The sequence below is a fragment of the Arvicanthis niloticus genome, chromosome 26, assembly GCF_011762505.2.
Source record: "Arvicanthis niloticus isolate mArvNil1 chromosome 26, mArvNil1.pat.X, whole genome shotgun sequence".
Classification (NCBI taxonomy): domain Eukaryota; kingdom Metazoa; phylum Chordata; class Mammalia; order Rodentia; family Muridae; genus Arvicanthis; species Arvicanthis niloticus.
In genome coordinates, this window is record NC_133434.1 from 6,735,536 (window position 1) to 6,760,650 (window position 25,115).

The window sequence follows — 25,115 nt, forward strand, 5'->3', positions numbered from 1 at the left end:
CCAACTGGGTGATGCTTACATATTATCATGTCCAGTTGCAGCAGCAGGTACCACTTAGGCTATTTCTGGAGCACATTTTCTTTGTGCTCTCAGAAAACAGCCCCTAGAAGCTTTCACCTCAGTGATGCTGACCACTGCTAATTTCTTAGTTCCAGCTCATTAGCATCAATTGTCCTAGTATTTCCTTTCATTCTAGATTCTAAAGCCAGAGCCATGTTCCAGCACCAGCAAGCAGGGAACTCGGCAGCTTTGGCCATGTGGTTCTGGCTTCTCTTCTTCTATTACATATGGTAGGGGCTGAAAAATTGTGTGGTGCTTATATCTACATGCAGCCAAAATACTCAGATAGTAAAGACAAATCCTTTTTTAAGATATATATATATATATATATATATATATATTTTTTTTTTTTTTTTTCTTTTTTTTTTTTGAGACAGGGTTTCTCTGTGTAGTCCTGGCTGTCCTGGAACTCATTCTGTAGACCAAACTGGCCTCGAACTCAGAAATCTGCCTGCCTCTGCCTCCCAAGTGCTGGGATTAAAGGCGTGAACCACCATTGCCTGGCAAGACATATTTTTTTAATCTTGCGTGTTAATAATTATTGTATTTTTTTCCCATTTCTGAATCTGGCCTCTTGACCACAGGTAGTTTTCCAGTACTTTCTTCATTTGGTGGAAGTCTGAAGCTTTCCTCCCTGGACAGTCTAAGCCATAGGAACTTTAATCTCTGGTTATGGGAATAGCAGCAAGAAGAGACTGACCTGAAATGGCAGAAACTGGATGAAGACCTTGGAGATTATCAACATGGAAACATCTCATTATAAACGTCATTCTCTTCACGTCTTGAATCAAATGATTTTCACTATAGTGGTTTGAAAGAAAATGGTGGCCATAGTGAAAATTCTTTTAAAAAAATAGCCCACATATATGATAGAATAATAAAGTCTTCTAGGGACCTCATACAACCACAGGCTGGGGATTGGTATGAGTTGTTAAGTATATTTTGATTTAAAAATTGAAAAAAAAATAAAGAAAGAAAGAGCCATATTTGAAGAAATACTAGAAGTTGAATTAAAGGAACTTCACCGAGACCAAGTGCTGCATAGCAACTTTCTGTTCAACAGCAGAAGATATCTTGAGGTAGATCGGGACTTGTCATTGTACTGGCTAGTATCATTTTAGGGTGACGACACTGAAGTAGCCTGGTCATTGTTGAAGCTGTTGAGAAAAAAAAAAGAGAGAAAAAGAAAAGCATGATGAGAACCCTTGGAACTGGGGCAAATAGAGAATGAGAATGTAAACACAACTTAGCAGCAACCCTCTAGGAGCCACCCCTTCCTACTCCTCAACGTTTCTATTTGATAAGGTCTCTCTCTCTCCTCCTGGTCCAGGTCATTAGTTAGGGCCCTGCAGTGCCACAGTAGCAGAGGGTACAGGTATATGCTGCTTGCCCCTAGCCAGCCAAGTGATTGTCACAGGTATTTGAGAATGCAGTTCTTTTTAGTTCTTCACCAAGGGAGTTGGAAGTAGACACTATTGGCACAATGGGTGACATCTTTCAGAGGGTTTATTGGCTGGATGTGGAGCCAAGGTGGGTGGGAGCAGCACAGATTTGGGTGATCTTGGAGGAAAGATACAAGTGTAGCAAAAATGCCTTTGTTTTTGTTTTTGTTTTGTTTTTCCTCAGAGAAATAGAAACAGGTGGGATTGTTGCTTTTATCCATTTGGTGATTGTATAGGTGAGGTGCAGCTGGGGCTACCGCGAGGCAAGGATCAGTTTTATAAGAAAATAACATCAGAAGAAGAGGGTCAGGTCTAACTCCCAATGAGTCTCTCCTCTTTCTCCATTTTAAAGAACATTAAGAAAAGTGTTTTAGTTCCTGACAAAATTAAGGAAGATGCCGATTTCCCCCATCTTCTCTTTGCCCTTTAATATAGGCAACCTTCTCTGTTACTACTATGTAGCAACAGAATGGTGTAGAAATACCACAGATAAGCCTACAGAGACATGGTTTACACCAAGGCTCATTCATATGAGTATTATACAGACTATAGATTTGAACAAAATTATAATGTCATGTATCCACCATTTGCAATAAACTACCGAGTAATTTTGTCTCCCTAAAAATCTGTGTTCATTCATATTCTCTTTAATAGAGATTGTGTGTATGTTTGTGTGTGTGTGTGTGTTGGCTGAAAAAGTTGAGAGCCCAAATAATATTTATGGTAAGGTTCTGAGTAGTGTTCACAAGGAAATGGAATGAAAACAATGAAGAAATAGAAATCTTTGTCCAGAACATGCTCTATGCCTGTCAGTACCAGGCACCAGTACTATTTAATCAAGAGCCTCAGTGGTGGGCAATGGGAGACCTCACAGAAGGGATAATTACCATGGTGAGGAGCCTTTGAAGCTCTGAGCCATAGAAAGATTATTGTGTCCTAAATAATCAGACACAAGTAATGACAAATTTAAAGCTTTCAAGGCAATTATAAGCAACTTGAAGTTAAAATAGCTCATTCCTGTGATTTACTGAAAAATTAAGAAATAATAGTAATTCATGCTTAACTTCTTTACTTTTTTTGTCTTTTTGTCTTCTTTTTTCCTCTACGAGGCATGTATTTCAGAAAAGGATTTTTTTTTTTTTTTTAAATTGTGGGTTACAATTTGGAAGTGGACAATAGCAGCAACGTACATAGGAAAATATCTGGGAAAAAGTCAGGTTGTTGATAGGATACCATCATTAAGTGGAAACCTGTAGTTACCAAATTGATTATTTAAACCAGGGACTGTCCCAGACTCAGTGTCTTAGGACTCCTTTCTAAGTCATCAGGGTACCGGAGAACATGTATTCTACAGTATCTGCTAAAAACATTCTGCTACAAGGAGGACTGTCATGGCAGAGGCAGGCAGATGGGAGAGCTTCAGACAGCTGCCCTGGAGCAGAGCAGTGTCTACGATAAAAGCAGGAAATACTTTAAATAACTCTCCTGGCTGTTGACTGGGACACTGGCAATTATAGGGAGGCTTGCCCTTGAGTAGGCTCTCACTAATGTAGAGCCTAACCTTGGACTTTTCCTGGGATTGGTGCCACGCTGCTGGTTACCCTGGGCTTTTTATGTGGGTGGAGCCCCGTGGTTTTTTCCTACCCTCTCATTATTCGAGTTTGGGGGATTGTGGGAAGGGGGAATGTTTTGGGCGCGACGCCACTCATTTAAGTGATGTGTAATTTGATTGAAAATGCATTGAAGGCCCTTATTTTGTCCCTAAGGGTCAGGTTAGAAGTGTAACTACAGCCTTGCGCTGTGATTTATCCCCACACACTGTCCTGCATTTAGCATTGATTTTCTTAAACCCTGATCTTTTTTCAATGCATTTCAATGACATTGTTAGCATCTCCTTTACACTTTACTCATCTGGAACAGTCTGTGGCTACATGACAAGGTAGACTATGGAGACAACTATATGAACTATATGGCAAAAAGATGATGAACTTTGGAATTTAGGCCCCCTAATTTGAAAATTTTCCAGTGGATTTATAAAAAAAAACCCATGGATGTGTCTAAATCTCAGCTTTCTTTTGTATAATAACAGAAAGTAACAGTCTCTTCCAAGGTTTTGAGTATTGAATAAAATATAGTATGAAAAATATAATTTTGAAAACTACTACTTTAAAAAGAGTCAGCTCTTGCTTAAAAATGAGCCACATGATGTTGGGTCTGTGGTCCTCACACTCACAGAGGTAAGATTACGAAGATGGGACAGAAGAAGCTTGTAGAATTACACTCTATGGTCAGAAGGATGCTGGGATATATCAGGAGAGAAGTCACAGCTAACTTCTGTGCCTTCCCTCACCCCCATCAGTTGGAAGAAGCTGTCTGAAAGGATGAGGGTGCACAGCAGAAGGAGGGCTTCTGAAAAAATTATACTGCAAGGAGCACTGACATTTAGTCTTCATGTTTGTAAAAACCATGAGATCAGCACATAGAGGGATTATCAACTCAGAGAAAACAGATTATCACTGTAAGATTTGGTTACTGGAGTTGGAAAATTTATATTGATTTCTTATGTCTGTTTCTATGAATAATAGAAAATTAACTATCTCTGTAAATTAGACTTTCCTCATTTATAAAATTAATTTAGGGACACTATTTCACTATGATTTACTTATTTAATGTCTGTGGGTATTTTGAGTGCAAGAATGTACATTATGTACATGATGTACATGCAGTGCCTGTGGAGGCCGGAAAGGACGTTGAATCCCCTGGAACTCGAGTTACAGAGTGAGACAGAGAGACAGACAAGAGGCAGGGAGACAGAGAAAGACAGAGACACAGACAGATAGAGACAGGCATAGGCAAACAGAGAGATGTGCACACGTGCACACACCTACACAAAGACGGAGACACTGAGAGAGGCACACAGAGAGACACAGAAAGAGGCAGGGAGAGCTGGGTAGAGAAGGAGAAGGAGGAAGAGGAAGGGGAGCCTTGTAAAAGGTCATGTTTGCTTTTGTTGCCTGACTGTCCTTGTTTTTTCAGTCCGGGGTTTATTTACATTTCTTCTCTTTTCAGTCGAGTCCAAAAGTGTCTTCTTGATTTCAGAATTCAGGACTGAGAGGAAAAGGGACCCAAAGCTGGTGTTATATCTCTCCCTAGCAGTGCTGTGCAAGCTTGATTTCATGCTGAATCATTGGAGGTTTAGAACTTCCTGTGACTCGATCTGCAAGCAATCTCCGATTTAACTCGCTGGCTTGTAGCTTTGACAGTGCACTAGGATTCTACAGACAGCTTCAGGGGAGTTGATGGTGCACTTACAGCTGAGATATTCTGGCATGTGCCTTTCCCAGATGTTTTGAGGTTAAGAGAAATGCCTTTTTGTTTATTTTTTATTTTTTACTTACTCACTGCCCACCGTCAGCCCCGTCCACAATATTTCCTCCATCCTCCCCTCCCCTTCTCCTGTCACTTCAAGTCTCTGCTAGGCTAGGCATTTCCTCTTCCACTAAGGCCAGACAAGGTAGCCCATCTCAAGAACAAGTCCCACATACAGGCAACAGTTTTTGGGATAGCCCCTGCTCCAGTTGTTTGTGACCCACACGAAGACCAAGCTGCACATCTGCTACATATGTGTGTGGAAGCCTAGGTCTAGCCCGTGTATGTTCTTTGGTTGGTGGTTCAGTCTTTGAGAGCCCCAATGGTCTAGGTTAGTTGATTCTGTGGTCTTCCTGTAGAGTTCCCCATCCCCTTAGGGCTTGCAATCCTTCCTCCTATACTTCTGTAAGAGTCCCCAAGCTCCATCCACTGTTTGGCTGTGGGTGTCTGTACCTGTCTGAATCAGCTGCTGGGTGGAGCCTCTCAGAGGACATCTGAAAACAGCTTTTCTTATTAGCTAAGATAGCAGATATTATTAACTTCAGAAATGAATTTGTCTTTCTTATCTAGGGAATCTCCGTGTGAATATGTAAAGACACGTAGAATAAAGTGGCACGGCCCAAATCCAGACACAGTTAGATGACCTGCTCCACCCAGCGTCTCAGTTTTTGTGAGTGATGTTAGCAGTAAGATGAAGAAAGAAGTTACATAAATTTCCTAAGATGATGATGTCGGAAGCCTGTTCAAGTGTTCATGTGTGTCCAGTGTGGAATGCTATCCACACATTTGGGGTTATCTTCAATCTTTACATATAACTGTTGGGTCTCACATCGTAGACTTTTTCATAAAATTTGGAGAGACGTTAGGGAAGAACCAAAGCAAGCAGCATGAATGAGGTGAACGAATCATTAGCTGACTTTTAGGCCTTATTTAGGAAGGGTCAGACAGTAGCAGCTTAACTGAGTTTGGGCAAAAAGCGTCATTCTTGATGTATATCTATTGATAATATTTAATATAAGTAAGATATTCTCACAAAATTAGTCTTCATAAAGGCTTCTTGTTTAGTTTTTAAAGCAGTTTTAAAATTTTCATATATTTTGATTATATTTTTCTCTCTCACCTAAATACTCTCAGATCCCCCTTCCTTACCTGCCTAGCTTCATCTTCTTTTTCTTTAAAAAACAAAACAAAACAGAACAACAACAAAAAAACTTCACAAAACCTACCCCCTTACACAACCAAAACCAAAACCAGCAAGAAAACCCTCCATAGGGGCTGTTTTGTGTTGACCAACTATTGAGCATGAAGCCTGCACTGGAACGTGGTTGATCTACCCAGTGTCACTCCACTGAAGAAAACTCAATTTCCTTCTTCCAGCAGCTACCAATAGCAAATAGCTTCTTGGTTAGAGGTGAGATTTTCTGCCCCCATGTCCCCTTCGTTGTGTTGGGATCTTTCTGGCTTGCACTTATGTGCATGCTGACACAGTCTCTGGGAATCCATATGAGAGCCATCTCAGTTGTGTCTGGAAGGCGCAGTCTTTTTGGTGTTGTCTACTATCTCTGGTTATTACATTCTTTCTGTCCCTTCTTCCACATAGATACCAGACCCTTGAGGGGAGAAGCCGGGTAAAGACATGCTCTTAGAGCCAAGAGCTCCAAAGTCTTTTACTTTCTGAGTTGTGGGTCTCTGTGTTTATTACTTGGTCTTTTTCCTCTGCCTGATCTTCCCAAAGGATCCCAGCCACCTTGCTTCTCTTTCCCCTATTTTTTCTCTTGGCTCCATGTTAGTTTATTTTTCCTGGTTACAACAATTAGAGTTAATATATGCATAAAACACTGAATACATATAACTATCAGATGTTTGGGGTAGATGCAAGAGCACCTGGATGGAACAAAAGAGTCAAAACAAAAAGCGAGGTTAAAATGTTGACTTTATTTATATATGTGTATTTGAGTGTACATATTTTGTAAGTTAGCATGCAAAATAATGGGTCCTTTCTTGACACATACATATGGCATTATATATATTTTTTTATTTCTTAGACCTCTCCAGAAGCTTCCACCAGCTGGTTCCCTCTCTTTTCCTAATTAGTCCTAACTTTTGCTTTTTTATTGTACATATTTCTTTACCTCCACTGAAATCTCCTCTTCTCTCGTGATCCTGTTTCTGGTTTCATGACACCCTTGTCAACATAAGCACACCCACATATCTATATAATTTTACATCTAGGTTAAAATTAGACTTTAGATACAATCATTATTGTTTCCACAACTTCTGATCATATAATTTCTCCTGTTCTTTACATCAATAAATCAAGTATATGAAAACCCAACTGGAATTTTCTCTTGAACTATTCCTTGATACAAGTGGACAGAGACTTTTACTGAATAATAAACAAAAAGCTAAGGATTACCGACGTCAGGACAAGATGGATGATTGATTTAGGTGGCTGGTAAAATAGGTTTCCCCCACTAGATGCTATGACGGTAAAGTCAGAAAGGTTACAGAAGTGTGAGTTGGGTGGAAGATATTCTGTTTACTAAACCTGGAAGATGATCTACAACACAGCAGTTCAGAATAGGTAAAAGCCAGAATGCAGGAGGTGATGAGGCATTTTTATATTAAAAAAAGATCTCAATTTGAATTTCATTTTTAAACTGGGCATGGCAACACATCTTTGTAATCCCTGAAATTAAGACCCTAAGGTAGAAAGATTGTAAGTCTGGGCCACACAGTGAAATTTGTCTCAAATAAAATAAAAACAAAACAACTTTCATTTTTAAATTTAACCTCTTACCAATATCAAAGATAATCTAAAAAAATGGAAAATTAGTATATCCAAAGTAAAAGTTAATTTTAAATAGAAGGTTGGAAGAAAACAGCAAAGAAATTTGCAATAAAAAAAAAAAAAAGAAAATGAGACAGAAATGCAGGAAGAAAACTTAATTACTTGATTAATAAAATGTTATAAAGGTTATTTGGCTGATTTTAACCCTAACAAGAGTAAGTTTGAGAATTAAATGATCTCAGGAAGTTGTTTGAGTGAAATATTTTCTCAAATATGGGGAGCTTATAATGTAAGTGCTGATGTCATACAGGTGAACTGTCATTGGAATCAATCTTTGTGAATGGGATAGAAAAATTCATGATGGCATCTAGATTTGAGGCTTCACCCATCTCAAAAACATTAACCCAGAATTGCTGTTGTCTAAAGGAAATGCAAAGACCAAGAGTGGAGCAAAGACTGAAAAAAAGGCCATCCAGAGACTGACCCACCTAAGGATCCATCCCATCTACTGACACCAAACCCAGACACCATTGCTGATGCCAAGAAGTGCTTGCTGACAGGAGCCTAGTATAGCTGTCTCCTGAGAGGCTCTGCTAGAGCCTGACCAATACAAATGTGGATGCTCTTAGCCAAACATTCAACTGAGCATGGGGACCCCAATGGAGGAGTTAGAGAAAGGACTGAAGGAGCTGAAGGGGTTTGCAATCCCATAGAAAGAACAACAATATCAACCAACTAGACCACCCAGAGCTCCCAGGGACTATACCATCAACCAAAGAGTACACATGGAGGGACCCATGGCTCCTTCTGCATTATGTAGCAGAAGATTGCCTTATCTGGCATCAGTGGGAGGGGAGGTCCTTGGACCCATGAAGGTTCGATGTCCCAATGTAGAGGAATGTTAGGGCAGTGAGGTGGGAGTGGGTGAGTGGGTGGGGAAGCACCCTCATAGTAGCAGAGGGAGGCAGGAGTTTGTGGAGAGGAAACTGGAAAAGGGGATAACATCTGAAATGTAAATAAACAAAATAACCAATGAGAGAGAGAGAGAGAGAGAGAGAGAGAGAGAGAGAGAGAGAGAGAGAAGAAATCAATGTGTTCATTAGGTTGAGAACAGGAGGAAACTACTGCAGGGTAATATAAATTCTTCTCCATGGGTAGGTTTTAGGTACATGTGAGCTGTTCAGGTAAAGATGCTTGGTGATGTGCTGGCAGTATAAGGCTGATCTAGACACAAACTTATTATGGTCAGTTGTCAGTTGTACAGCATGAGGTAATCGTAGCCACTGTAGACTGATTTCATGTTCATCTCTGTGGCTTCCTGATGTGTGGCACAGTCGGCGCTCAAGGCAATGGAGTAGATACATATACTTAAGATAGGCTGTGTGAACTTGGCTCTGTGAGCTCTTCCAGGGCTAGAGGTTACCAACACTGTCCAGAAAAAAAGAATTAGATTATGTAACAGTATAACAGTAGACATAATTGTGACTGATTTTTAACAGAGCCTAGGTAGTTTTAAGCTTGGCTACATTAGTGGACTGTGTCTACAAGGCAAGCTCATTGTGAGTTTAATACACTTGTCTTCCCACTGTGAACTTTGGTCCTGAGAAAAAAAGCCACACCCGTGTTAAGCATTAGTTTTAGAAGGCTGATGGATTGGGAACAGGAAGAGTTTTTTCAGGCTGGAAACCAAGATTATCATTGTCTCTCTTTGGTTCTCTAACCTGCATTTATTGCCTACCACTGTGTGACCTAACCTGTTTGTGCTTATTAGATAAACACTTAAGGAACGCACATCTTCCTCTTGTTTTCTGTCATTCTAAAGACTAAGAACGTCACCAGAGAGCATCTGAGGTCTGTAGCAGGCATTTCTTTGTTTTCTTGGGACCTGCTCTCTTAGTTACTTTTTCTGTTGCTATGGAAAAATATCCACACACCCCACTCCCAAATCTTATGAAAGAAAGTGTTTAATTTGGCCTTCAGGTTTCAGAGTTTAGATTCTTTGATGGTGGAGTACTGGCAGGGTGACAGTTACAGCTGAGAGCTTACGTCTTGATTCACAAGTTAGGGGCAAAGAAAAGAGAGACAGAGTGAGACAGAAAGACAGAACAAGAGAAGAGAGAGAGAGAGAGAGAGAGAGAGAGAGAGAGAGAGAAGAGAAAAGAGACATATATATAGAGAGAGTCTTACACAAAGAGACAAACAGACAGAGAGACTGGGAACGAGTCTTTAAAATGTCAAAGTCTGCCTCAGTGACACACCTTCAATAAAACCATACCTCCTAATCCTGTCCAGACCTTTTCACTAACTAAGGGGCCCATCCTTGTTCAAACTACTGTACCTGCCTACTTGCTGTTTTCATCAATGTATGTGAAAAGTGCTTTGAACTTATTTATTTTTAAGAATTTTATCTGTATGTGTATGTGCTTGCCTGAGTTTATATGTACCATACACATGCAAGTGCACTTGGAACCAGTAGAAACATAGATCCCCTGGAACTGGAACTGGAGTTCTGAGATACTTAATATGTGTGCTAGGAATGAAACTCAGATTCTCTGCAAGAGCAATAAATTCTCTTTAACCCTGAAGCCATCCCACCTGCCTAGATTTATTTATTTTAATTAGAAATTTCAAATAAGATTTATTTTTATTTATGTGTACATATATTTTATTTATTGTACATAGGCAAGTGTATGTCACATGTGTGCAGGTACCAGCAGAGGCCTGAGGATGGTGTCAGATTACCTGGAGCTGGAATTACACGTAGTTGTGAGCCACTTGATGTGAGTTCTGGGAACCAACCTTGGGTCTTCAGGAAGAGCAGGGAGTGCTCTTACCTATTGAGCTGTTTCAACATCTCATTATTGGCTTCTTTTGCTGTTGTAAAAATTTTGTGTGAGCTGGGAAAATGACTCAGTTTGCAAAGTACTGCTTTATAAGCATGAGGAATTGAGTTTATTCCCCTCCAAACCCACATGGAATAGCTAGGCATGTTGGCATGTTCTTATCTCAACACTGGGAAAGTAGAATCAGGGTCCCTGGAGCTTGCCTACTTGGCTAAACTCCAGACAAATGAAAGACCATCAAAACAATAAAATCATGTAGATAGGGACTGAGATACAACACCTGAGGTTGTCTTGTGACCGACCTCCACATGTACCTGCAAATAATGGTATGTACGCCTACACACACATGCACATGTATTTGCATGCATGCAACACACACACTCCCAAATTCCCTCCACTCCCAAACACAGTGACTTCCTGAAATTGTGACCCATAAATTATCTCTTATTTCCTTTGAGGTGAGAGTTTGTTTTCTTTTACAGCAATGCATATGTTGCTGTCGGTTCTAAATTGAAAGATGATGTGCATTTGTGAAACTCTCTGGTGAGATGTATCAGAAGATTCTAGAAACGCACATGTTCTTGCTGAAGGGCTACACATTTTATCTATAGTATAGAGATAGTCCTTTTAGCAAATGAACACTTGATGTAACTGCATCATAGTTAACACATTAAAGGTGACAAACTATAGGAGTGGATGGAAGTGTTTTAGGCAATTTCATGGATGAAGACCTAAGAAAGATAGGGCTGGAGAATTGAAAAACTTCCATGTTTCCTAATAGGAAGGGGAAAAGCCATGAAGAGTGTTGTACCTTAACATCATGCAATAGATAAAGCCGGGTTTGATTGTCTTGTTTACAGAAGAGGGGAATTTAAGTTAAGAACATTTAGACTTTTCCAGGCCACTCAAGTACTTGTGTAGTCCTTGATCGGCTCTTTGAATGATAAGACATTAATTCTAGAGTAAGAATGACCTTAAGAAGAAATCCCCCTAGCAGAAACTTAAACGGTCTGGCAAACATTTTACAGAGAGGTTTTCTGGCTTTCTGTTCAGCAGGGATGTTAAAAAATAGCAAAGAACATCTACTATCCTGCAATTAGGGTTTGAGACATCTCTGTCCAACAGAGACGTCTGTTGCTCCCTACTTTAGGATTTACTAACAAGTGACCCATTTGACATCTGTACTAATGCCAAACTTACTTTCTTGCACAAAGTTGTCTCTAAATAAGGCCATTTTATCTCCTTGTGTTTTCTACTCTAACACAACCTTGGACCACGACATTCCCTTCACACACCTGGAAAGCACATTTTTTTTTTTGGCAGTGCTAGTATAATTTGCTTTTTAAAATATAGCACATATATTTCTGAGATGAATGTCACTTAAAAATGGATTCCTATTTTAAGAGCTCCAAACTGTGGGCTAGGATGTGACTGAGCTGGGCAGCTCTTAACTTCAGAAGTCTTTTTTGTAGCTCTTCTTGTCACTGAGTAACTTTCCTTTTGCTAGTCCTTAAAAATCCCAGGAGGGTCCTTCTAATGTGTCAACATCTTGGTTCTGGAAGTCATATTCAACAGAGATTCACCACAAGGCACAATTGTCAGGACAGGGGTGAAATTTGCAAGTTTTAAATCTTAAAGATACAGTGAAGCCAATTATGTATAGTCTACATTATTTAGATTTAGAAATGGACTCACCCTGTTGTTATTTATGGAAAACCTCAAGTGAGCTTTGTTAGTATTTGAAAAAAAAAAAAAAAAAAAGAAATGAGTCCTAGAATTCACTATTTTTGAGTTGGGGCTTTCATTAAACCTATTTTTCTATGTAATCTAGTAAATATTGATGATAAATGTATACATTCATAATAGTAGTTAATATTGGGCAGGCACAATAAATAGTGTTTGAACACATAATTTTGACTTGCAATAGCGTGTGATGTCACAGGAGCTGACTGACACTTGGGATTCCTAGTATAAAGAAAGATGAACGTTTAAGAAGGAAAATGCTAATTACCCTGGCTTTATCATTGTAGATTGCTTACCTTCATCAGATTATTATACTCCATCTTATAAATAGAGTGACAATGTCAGTAGAAATACAAGTAGAAATACAATAGATATACATTTATATCTGATCCTAAAATGCATTTATTATGGTGTTGATATCTCTGCTTACTGATGACATTGATGGGACCCCAACAGTTTAAAATCACTTAGGCAATGAAACAGGTGATTAGAACACAGGACTTTTGGCTACAAAGCCTTCCAGATTGGCCACAGACCTTTGTCTTCTCTAATACTACCCCATTTTTACATTTTGATTAATTGTGTTCTGGACAATTTTTTTTGTCTATTTTTTCATTCTTTGTAAATATCATAAATGTATATATATGTATGAATATATATATATATATATGTATATATATATGTGTGTGTGTGTGTGTGTGTGTGTTTTCATCAGATCAACCCCTTTCTGTCCCTCCAATGCCTCCCCGATCCTTCTCCCAACTTTATGTTCTCTTTTTGTAGCCCACTGACTTCCAGTCAGTGTTGCCTGTATGTACATGAATGTAGTAGGGTCATCCACTGGAACATGGACAACTCGCCAGGAGCCACACTCCTTAAGAGCACTGATTTTCCCTGTCCCTAGCAGCCTTCAACTGCCAAAGCTCTACAGCTATGGGTGGGACCCCATGATCCCCTCTTTATCTATGCTGGAACGGTGATTGGCTCTTTCTTGTGACAGTCATGTGCATTCAGCCACAAATTCTGGGAGTCTATACGTGCAACAGCCCTGTTATATCCAGAAAACATTGTTTAGCGGCAGTCTTCCCCAATCTTTTTCTCTTACAATCTCTCTCTGTTCTTTTCTACAATGTTCTCTAAGCCGTAAGTGGAGAGTTATGACACAGATATCCCATTTATGTATCCATTCTTGGGCTGGAGAGATGGCTCAGCTGTTAAAGGCTAGGCTCACAACCAAAAATATGTATTCATTCTTTATAGTATAACCAGCTGAGTCACGGTGTTAAACACCATCCACTGCACACAGAAGCTTCTCTCATGAGGACTGAAGGGCTGCAATAATCTTTGTGCATAGACATATCTATTTTGAAGGTAGTTTGATACTATGCCGTAGGCTTTCCTTTAGTGTCGATAACTTCCCAGTATGGGATTTTGGCTAGGCTTATGCTGCCGGGAATGAGTTCCAGCCTGGGTCATAGAAAGAGGTTGGTTATCTCCTTCCAACCATATGTTACATTCACGTGACCACGGCACTGGTCATTTGTTGTAGCTTGTAGGATTCGTAGCTGGGTAAGACCGTGGATTATCTTTACATATCAGTAGCTTGTATTGCATCTCTGGTTCTTTAAAACTCAGCCACTCTGGAGGAAGCTTTCAGCCTCATTTCTCCACGTCCTATGACATAAGTATGTAATATTTTCAGCAACAGCATCTTACCACCAGGTTCTTATGGGTAAGCAGGAGCAGGGCCTGTAATAGCCTGTTTTGTTTGAGGATGGTCTGTGGGACAGCCCCTGGCAAATACCTTGGAGGCTAGTATGCTACAAGTGATATTTAGTTGAATATGGTGTCAGAGAGAAGCATCGTTCCTCTATATACAGTAAGTCCATTTAAACTCATGACACACACACACACACACACACACACACACACACACAAACACATTAAGGAAGCTTCTAAAATACTAGGTTTTCATATACATTTTTCAAACATCCTTAGTTTTTCTATCTCTCTCTTACCCCTTCCTTTGTTTTACCCTCCCAGACCCTTTCCCATTACCCATTTTCCCATTATTCCATCTCTCTCCTTATTCTATATGTGTTCTTTTTCCCATTAAAAATCCCCCCATGGATTCTTTCTAGTTTTTTGACTTTTATAAGTACTTCAAGTTAACCACTCACAGCAAAACTAAGATCCACTCATCAAAGAGAATATGTGTTGTTTGATTTTTGGGTCTGGGTTACCTTACTTACAATGTTTTTCCTCTAGATGCATCCATTTACGTGAAAATTGCATAGTTTTTTTTTTTTTTGAGAATTTTATACATGTGCATAATACATTCTGATTACTCTCAGTTCCTACTCTCTCTTTTCTCTACCCCCCTCATCTGACTCCTTTCCACATTCATTGTGACCAAAGTGTGAGCTATCCATTAGAGTCACAATTTCCCTCTCCTCTCATGTAATTATGTGTGTTTGTTAAGTTCCACTCTTAGCTCAACCCATGACTTCTGTCATCCCCTCTAATATATATCTCTTAATATTTTCTCCCAAACTTTTATACTGATAGTCTTTTTAAATTTTATAGTTCTAGTTAAAAATTTAATGTATAATATTTATACTTTTGTGGCAATATTATATTCTATATATTCACTATTTATTATATATAATTAATAATTATAGTATTATAATTTGGTCAATGTATTTGATGGGTAGTGATTAAAGTAGCATGTTTGACCTTTTTATTTCTTCTAACATCATCATTCCTGTGTGTTGTGTTGTTGTGTGTTGGACATTTTAATATATCCTTCATTTGCAGATTTACTTTGAATAACTGACAGTTGGATCTAAAGTCTTTGCTGCTGCACTTATCATAAGATCTGGGGTTGAGGCTCTAGTCTCCTGTAACAGTTGGCTTTTCTGCAGTAGCTCTATCCTTCTCCCATGACCATTATTGTACAATGGATCCTCCACATTACAAATGGCATTCTAAACTAAAAGGTTTGATTCCTTTGTCTCACAGAGGTGTTCCTTGCAGAACAGGGCAATAATAGAGCTTACTTAGTATCTACTTAGTAATATTTTTTTTATAGAAAACAATCTGAAGTAATATACATAAAACACTTAATAGAGTTCTCATCTCATGGTTAGCTTATAAAAATAAATGAATTTTATTATTAGATGGATTCTTGAATCCATTAGATGATATTTCTGTTTTATTTTGTATATATATATATATGAACAATTATGCATAAATGAGTGCATTAAGAGTAACGACAGTGAAAGGAAACAGAAACTGGGAATGCAGTAGTAACTGATATGCAGCTCCTGAGGATAATTTGCTTTCTGGAGCTAATGCAGGTTTCTTGCTGTCATTACACTATGGAAAGGTTCTGTGGCTTAGGAAACCTTATTTATGATCACCCTTGCTGGGTGGTGATGGGTGACGTTGAGTCAACATCCTCAGACTTCTTCTAGTCTGAGGAAGCAGATGCTTCAAAGGTGCTTGTTGCCTTTACATACACCATATAGATAATGACACAATAGAATGCAATAAAAATAATAAAAGGAAATAAATGAAGGTGCGCTGTACTGAATTCCATGTTCAGGGAAGAAGAGAGTTCTGCAAGAAGAGGGACAGTTAAGAATAGTTCTTCCTACACGGCTTTCTGCTTGGGCTTCATCTGCTCCTTAGGGAACATGACTGTAGTGAGTCCCCTGTGGAGAGGATTTGGAGACACAGTTCCTATGGCAACAGACTTCAAAGTGACATAAATCCAGAAGCACTTTACTTGCTTGTTCTATCATCCCAAGAAGAATCCTCTGCTGTACCAAGAGAAATGTCAACTTTTAATGAAGTCTGAGTGGGTTGTCTGCGCCCCAAGGAGTCCTTTTCCTATGGGGCTCATTTCTGGTTTGTAATAATGGTTTATTTTCTTTAATTGTGAGTTAAAGACAATGAGATAGAGTGAAGAATTGGGATTTATCATAATTATCAAGGCAGGGACACATTTCTAGATCTAAGGTTTACACTTGAGGTCTCTTGTTACTGAGAAGTTACTGAAATGCATTTCATTAAAACATTTTTAAAAGATTTATTCGTTTTGCCTGCGTGTATGTATGTATGTGTGCCATGGTCAGGCCTGGTGCTGGTGGAGATCAGAAAAGGATATTAAAGACCTGAGACTGGCGTTAGACATGCTTGTGTGCTGGAATTGAACTTGGGATCTTTGTGACAGCAACCAGTACACTTAACCACTGAACCATCTTTCCAGTCCTGAAATGTATTTCCCAGTGAGCACTGATATACATACAAACATCATCCAACACTGGTATCCATCACTGATGCAGGAGTTACAATTAGCTTGTTAAATGGAGTACAATCAGTTGCTAACAGGATTCTCCTGCCCCCCTCCCCTCAAAAAAAGACCAGAACAGGATGTGGAATGTGAGTCATTCCTCACAAGATTTAACAATTGTTGGAGGCCAGGCTGATCTGGGACTTTCCCCCTGATTATGGAGAAGGAACTTAATTCCTTGTCTAAACCAGGCACAGGTTTAGAAAGGTCAGTTATGCCTGGGGCCAGGACTCTCTGGAGCTGAGGGTTTGGATCATGGGAGCTTGTCTTCCCTCACCTCTTTGAAGGTCTAAAGTTATGCGTCTCAAGGTTTCTGAGCACTTGGTCTATAGCACACTTGAAATGCCTGCTACCTTCTGTTCTCTTTGTACAACATTGCTGGATGTGTTTCCTGATTATTTTGTCCCATTCCCCCTGAGAATTGTATATAAGAAGCCGTACTTCTTAATAAATGTGACTGCATGAGGCATCATCTTGTTTATGAACTCCTGATCCCAAACTTTCCCATCTCCTTCTTTTCTCATTTCCTGGTTCTCACTTCTCAAAAACTGCAAAAGATGAACCATTAGAAAACAGAAGGCCATTTAGCCATTGGCACCTGACATTAGCTACAATGCCAAGCTTGCATAGCATCTTAAAAAACTGATGCACTATCTTCATTTTGTGGCTACAGAGATCTTTGGCAAAAAGTAGGAGATAACCATTGGGTCAAAACGCAGTGTTCTTTGGCCATACCTGGACATAGCTTGTTACCATAGCAAAAGTATATCCCCCTCAGTCAAAAATGACAGGTTGAATAATAGGAAAGGAGGAATAAATATACTCAATGAAAAGCATTGGGTAATGCGGCTTCATAAAATGTGCAAAGTAGAGGGTGGAGGGACCACAGCTACTAAGCAGGGTCAACATTTTAAAATTTATAAGGTCCTAAAAGTTGTATAAAGACATATTTTGTTCCAGTTGTCAAGTGCTTGCTCTAATAGTCCCAATTTCTTATTAACAGCTCATTTTATTAATAAATTATGCCTGAATCACAAGTTACAAAGAACACTGGAGGGACTTGTCCATCAAATTGCTGATACTGAATATCGAACTGAGCTGGTCTTTCTCAGCAAAATCTGGCCAGTCGCTCCCTTGTTTAATGTGGTCCATGGATTCACATCATCTATATTGGTATTGTGGTATTCAGGTTTCTCCTCTGTATGACCATAGGATAGATGCTATTCCAAATCTGATGCCCTAACTCTAAAGGTCAATTAGATGTTTCCCAAGGAAGTAGATGTTGAAGATCCATATTTACTCTTGATTGTACCATCATACAACTCCCTGAAGACTGGAGTCTCGCTTTTCTTCTGAAAATATAAACATTGGTCAGGGGATCCCGGGCTAAATGCCTAGACAACAAGTGGGCAAATTAGAAGAGCAATGTTGGTTACAAAGTCTCACCCCAAGAGATTCTGATTAGATTGGGTTTGCATTGGGGGAGCAGGACACACATTTTAAATAAGATTGTAGTTTTATAATTGTGCAGCTAGGGTATTTTAAACTACTTTTAAAACACTTTTTTTTGATAACTTAAAAAAAAAAAAAGGCTTTAAATTGATGAGGTCCTAAGAGTGACATTAGACTGTCATTAAACCCAGAGGAGACTCAGAGAGCCTGGGGCACAGTAGAGGTAAATTTTGTCATAAGAAAAGAATAAAAAAAAAAAAAGCAAAGGAAGAGAACTGGTACAACTAATGTCTGGCGGAGTGAAAGGAGTCAAGCTAGAACACATTCTCTGGCTAGTTATCAATTTTGGGAAAACCGCTCATAACTGATGGAAATTGCTCATTAATACCAAGCTCAAATTTCATGAGAGGACAGGCTGGCTTTTTTCTCCTGATGACCTGAAATGTAAGCAGCACCCGGTGCAACACCCTGCTCTGAACTGGGGTAGCATTTTTTCTTATTTACCTTTTCTGGACCTTATCACATATTTAGTCAGATATTAAATTGTAATTTTCAAGACATTGACAGAGCCTGAAAAGAAATGATCTTACTTTGTATATTTCATAATTTCCCATGGGGAAGATATTAAAAATAATTTGACTTCACATTTAGAGTAAAGTGGGAAAAGGTGTTTAATATAGTCTACTTAGCTTAATATCTAAAGAATTATTTTATCTCTAAAGTGGGGTTGATAAATCTTGCCCATATTATTCAAGGGAGAGGAAAAGTGTGCCACTGTGCATTCCCATCAACCCCCTCATGCCCCCTGTGGAGAATTTTACCATTCTGGGGTCAGAAGAAAATGCTAGGATGAGAACAGTTTTCAATATTCATTAAATAGTATATGGTGAATTGCAATTCTTTGCATAGTACTGTATAGATGTTATCTGAACACACACACACACACACACACACACACGCACACGCACACGCATGCACACACATATGCAAGTTGACAAAGGCTCTTTTGTACTCTAGGATGGCCTAGAACTCCCTATGTAGATGGGGATGACATGATTTTTTTTTCTGTTCATCCTGCCTCACACCCAAGTGCTAGGATTACAGAAAAGCACAGACAAGCTTGGTTCACCTTGAACTGAGAATTAAACCCAGGGCTTTGTGTATGCTAGATAAACGTTTATCAACTAAGTGGCATCCTTGGTCCCTCAACAAACATTTTTGTTACCAAAACTCCATTCAATTATTATCAAGGGACAAGCAAACATTTCTTCTTCTTCTTCTTCTTCTTCTTCTTCTTCTTCTTCTTCTTCTTCTTCTTCTTCTTCTTCTTCTTCTTCTTCTTCTTCTTCTTCTTCTTCTTTTTTTTTTTTTAAAGTTAATATCCAGCGTTGTGTCATGACCCCCAGGGAATCTCAGACTTCTTCATTAACCGCGTCCCAGATCTGCAAAATCAGAATGCAATTGCTTAGCCTTCCTGAAAGCTAGAGAACCTTAGGGGAGAACCCTTTAGAGATCGTCTCTAACACACGCAGTCCAGGCACTGGCACGCTCGCTTGCAGAGGAAGTTAACATGTCTATTGTCTGTTTTGGGGTTAGCGCTGCAGCCTCCTTGAGCAACAGGAAGATAAGAGTTGGACAAAAGGCACAGCCCTGACTGTTGGAGTTGAAGGAGGACGAGTGGTTGAAGCTGAGGGAAAGACTTGAATGCCTTCCAAAGCTCTGAGAAAAACTCCCTCAGCCTTCTGCTTTGTCCCAGGATAACCATTAGAGGGACACGAAGGACACAGGCTGGCTTCAGCCTCTGAGAACTCTTCCTATAGACTGGCACAACTTTAAACTTGAACAAAGGCTGCAATTAGAAGGACACAACAGCACAAGCAAATTAAAGACCCGAGAGTCTCCTCACCGGCTCTCTGGGATCCTTTCTAATCTCACGGACCCTTGTGACTTCTTCCAGGCCTTGCAGTGTGGAGTCAGTGGGACCCTGGAAACGAATGCACAGGCAACCAGAAAGCAGACTCTGCTAAAATTCATCATCTGTGTGTATACAATTCTCTAGACCCCCAGAGGTGACAGGGAGGGCAGCAATGTTTTCTGTCCCCCTCTACAATGACCCTTTTCTCTTGTCTCTGTCTCAACAGAATGCCGTGAGGATGGCCACTGGGAATTCCTCTGTGACAGAGTTCATCCTCGCAGGGCTGACAGACCAGCCAGGACTCCACATGCCCCTCTTCTTTCTCTTTCTAGGTTTCTACATGGTGACTGTGGTGGGGAACCTGGGCTTGATCTCCCTGATAGGGCTGAACTCTCACCTGCACACCCCCATGTACTTCTTTCTCTTCAACTTATCCCTCATAGATTTCTGCTACTCCACTGTTATCACCCCCAAAATGCTGGTGAGTTTTGTCTCAAAGAAAAACATCATCTCTTACGCTGGATGCATGACTCAGCTCTTCTTCTTTCTTTTCTTTGTCGTCTCCGAGTCCTTCATCCTGTCAGCCATGGCATATGACAGGTATGTCGCCATCTGTACCCCTCTGATGTACACGGTGACTATGTCTCCCCAGGTGTGCTTACTCCTTTTGCTAGGTGTGTATGTAATGGGATTTGCTGGCGCCATGGCCCACACAGCATTCATGGTGAGACTGACCTTCTGTGCTGACAGGCTTGTCAATCACTACATGTGTGACATCCTCCCTCTTCTGGAACGCTCTTGCACCAGCACCTATGTAAATGAGCTGGTAGTCTTCATTGTTGTGGGCATTGATATAGGGGTACCCACAGTCACCATCTTTATTTCTTATGCCCTCATCCTGTCCAGCATCCTTCGCATCAGCTCCACAGAGGGCAGGTCCAAAGCCTTCAGCACCTGCAGCTCCCACATAATTGCAGTTTCTCTCTTTTTTGGGTCAGGGGCATTTATGTACCTCAAACCATCTTCTCTTTTGCCTATGAACCAGGGGAAAGTGTCCTCTTTGTTTTATACCATTGTGGTGCCCATGCTCAACCCACTAATCTATAGCTTAAGGAACAAGGATGTCAAAGTTGCTCTGAGAAAAACATTGAACAAACGTTCGTTTTCCTAAGCAAGAGATACTGTTTTGGAAGACTTGCTCTTTTGCCTTTCATAAATGACTGGGTCCTCATGTGTTACATAGAGGAAAATTTTGTCCTTTCCTGGATGAGTTCATCTCCCTGTGAAAGGTTCATTAGAAGACGCTTAAAGATACAGAAGGTTTCTATTTAGCCGACTTTTTGAGGACCACACAAATCGGTTCCTTTCATTAACAATAATAGATGCAAATTCATGTCTGTTGCTCCAGGAAGGAATTTTCCTTTTAAAATTCACGCTCGTGAATTTTAAAATTACATGCAATACGTGTCTCTTCCTGGGGCATGTGTGTTAGTCTCTTATCAGAACAGCAGGTAGACCACAGGTTCTACATTCTTATATTGGTTGCTTTCCATTGTGGCGTACTTTCTTCCTCCCTCGGGACACAAAACACTTCATTTCAAACGTGAGTTGGGCTAGCATATTAAAATCTGGTTGTGACTAAAAAGATTTCAAGCAACATTTTAAGGGCTAATTTTAGATAGAACTCTACTTTTGGCTAAAAGGTAGGAGGTTTAAGATTTTGCTGAGATGGTCTTGGATGAATGATCTGAAAATTTCTCGAGGCATTTTATGGAGTTCAGAGCAAGTTTATAATGACCTGCATCATATTTCTTGAGACAGTGATGTGGAACCTGGATTTTTAAGGGTTTGGTATTGATGCTGACTGAAAGAACTTACAGAAAAAGTTAGGGTTTAGAAGGATGGACATTTTCTTTTTTAGGAAACAAAACCCCCTGTATATCAGGCTTGTCTTAAAGTCATTATGCGGTGAGACTGGCTTTGTACTCTTGATCTTCCTGCCTCTACTTCTCAAGATCTAGGGTTACAGACATGTACCACCATGCCCAGCTCAGTGAAAGAATTAGTATATTATTTTACTGTTTTCATATTGTATCTTTAAAGTTATGGAGAACTCTGCAAGCAAAGACTTATTGATTGGTTAAGAACCTAGAGAATATTTTAGAAGAATACAATTGTTTGCATTACAAGTCATAATCGGATTATCTCCAGACTGTGATCAGCCAGCAAAAGAAATGTGCATTGAATGTCACAGGTGCTGCAAGCAACAGAGACTAGGTGTGATGTTTCCTTGGACCCTTTTCAGATCAACTTTCTGCCACTCAGTTTCTCTCCCCAAGTCATAGATGGAATTCCCTAAAGAACTCCCCTTCCTTCTGTGTTATTTATTTATTTATTTATTTATTTATTTATTTATTTATTTATTGGGTCAAGCCACCTGCAACCTTGACAGTGGAATCAAGAAGCCAGAAAAAGGTGGTGTGGTGGCATTTATTTTTGGTGTTCCTGCCAGCTAGGCTAAAGGAACAGTAACTAAATGACCCATTTTTTATTTGGCTTCCCTCTGCTGTTTCTTCATGCCAAGATATCATTGTGCCTCCCTGGTGCTGTTGCTGGCTGGACAAGCTTGGCAGTCCCTTTGTGATTTCTCTTAACCACAATTTTGCCCAAGCTTGTATAACTAGCTCTTGCATTGTACTTTTAGTCATTTTGTTAGATTGGATCATTTTTTTCCCTCTTAGAACTTATGGAGATACCTCCCAGTAACAGGTAGATGAGCTGAGAGATCTCAGACTCATAAATTGTTAACCCATCCCAAATTTTACACCCATAACATAACTCCTATGCTAATGTGGCAAGAACATCCAAGAAGAGCATGCAAAAAGAGATCCAGGAATTCTGCAGGGGGCTAGAATCTTCTAGATGTGACAAGAATGCTACACCCATAAAATCTTAACATCTTTGCTCAAACAAGTCCTACATAACAACACCCCAGTGTTCATGGGTGAGATTTTACAAGGTCTCACTCCTAGATGAAGAGCTAGAAGCAATTAATGGCTGCTGAGAGTGAGAGATTCAGTCTTCTCCAGAGACAAGATGCCTGATCTCAAAGGTCAGCCTTCGATACATATACATTTGAGCAACACTAAATGAACTCAGCAGGCTTTATTTTTACGTGTGTGTGTGTGTGTGTGTGTGTGTGTGTAACAATAATAGTTAACGAAGTGGTCATGAAGTTGAAATGGAGGGAAGGGGACATAGGAGAGGTTGGAGGATAGAGACTATAGAGTGAAGTAATATAAACACAGTATTCGTGCATGAAACTCTAAGAAAGAACTTTTTCTTAAAGAATAAGCATGGACACAGGAACAGTATAGAATTTGGGAAATTAGAGCAAGATACTGGCAGAGCAAAACCAAGAGCAGGAGGAGCAGAGACTAGGAATAGAGAGTCAAGTTGGAGTCCTAGCTTTTACTCAGTAGTTGTGCAACTACTAGCAAGTCACATGATGTTTTTGAACAAGCAATTAAATGAAATAAGGAAACTAAATGCTAGGCACTTTCTCTAGATCCAAATACCAGCTCTTTTAACATCAGCTATTAAGTGAATTTAGGCAAAAAACTCATCACTTTTCTGAGTCCATGAATATCTATATAAAAACCATGTTTGACCAGATCATTTCTACATCTATTGATAATGTGTACTTATTTGAGTATTAATTAGAGAGTACATTGTTAATATGAATGCTAATATACTGCCCTAAGTTAAATGACACATTAGGAGGTAGAATCTTTGAGAGGTGACTATGTCATGAGAATGAAGTCCTCATGAGTGGGATTAGTGCCCTTACAAGAGAGGACAGGAGATTCTTTTGCATCTAGGCTCATATATAGAAACATCAAGAAGTATCAGTCTGTTAACCAGAAACAGTAGACTCTATGGTAGAACAACCAATCTATTAACACCTGGACTTTGTATTTCTTACATCCAGAACTATGAGAAATTAATTGCCTGTAAGCCACTCACTGTAAAGTTTTTGTTATAGTTGTCCAAGAAAGGTAAGAAAATGTTTGTAGAATTTATAATTATTACCAAATGAAACCATAGAGAAGACATCTCTATTTCTGTTAGCTTTGTGGTTCTCCTGTAGTGTCATCCAGAGTCTGTCCTTAGTCCATTTATTTCTTAGGTGTGTATTTTTATACTCAATGCATGTCCAATCTGGGTGCATGTCAGAATATTTTACCATAATATTTTTCTTGTTTTCAAGCCACGAGAAGATGATTTAAAATATATCTTGACGTGAAAGAGAAAACTTAGACAATGAGAAAAAAGGCATCACTCACATTTGTGACTGTTGTTTCTAAGTCATGAATCTCTGTTCCCACAAGATGAATTTGCTGAACACGAAGCCTCCAAGATCATAGCATGGTTCTTTTTATTTGCTGACTTAAAGGGCTCACTGCTGCTATGTCAGGACACATTGTCACGTTTTTCTCTCAGATGTGAATATGTATTGTATATCCTTCAGGATTTTCTCTGTAGACATTTGATGATATAAAGACTTTGTCATCAGCTGTTTAGTGACTTTATTGGGGATGATTACTCTTTTGGCATTTAAGACTTGACAGTAGTTGTAGTATGTTATATTCAGACTTTACCAAATAAATGTGTTGCTCCCTTTCAGACTTTTACACAGAATTTTAACATACATTGATAATTCTTACCTTAATCTATTATGAGTTGAATGGTTAAGAAATAGGGATTTTTAAAACTCAGTACAATCTTTTTAGCTGGAATTTTTTCCCACAATGGTCCTCTTTAGTCACTGATCATGTGTATCATGAATGTGTGCATCTAATTTTGTGTAATGGATTGTGATTCCTTCTAGCCAGCACTTAGTTTAATAATCAACATGCAGTTATTTGGCCGAAAGCAGATGTTCTATGACTTGTTTCTATGTTCTTTTTAATATATCTTTATTAGAATTTGGGAATTTTATTTTGTCCTGGTAAATGATTTATTTTAGACCTGTTGTGTTCGGCATTGGTTCTGTTTTGAGACTGTTTAAAACTAAGACATGGGTGAGTGGTAGGACGTGCCATATTTAGTGTGATTCTGAGATCATGTACTCAGTGGGAAA

General features: G+C 39.4%; 1 protein-coding gene across 1 annotated transcript; it reads left to right on the forward strand.

Annotated features, from left to right (window-relative positions):
- The first annotated feature begins 19,542 nt into the window (after positions 1–19,542).
- LOC143438984 (olfactory receptor 8B8) lies at positions 19,543–24,902 on the forward strand. Its single transcript, XM_076924688.1, has one exon. It carries the CDS (start codon positions 20,145–20,147, stop codon positions 21,141–21,143), a length of 999 nt encoding a protein of 332 aa, XP_076780803.1. The 5' UTR covers positions 19,543–20,144; the 3' UTR covers positions 21,144–24,902.
- Positions 24,903–25,115: the final 213 nt, after the last annotated feature.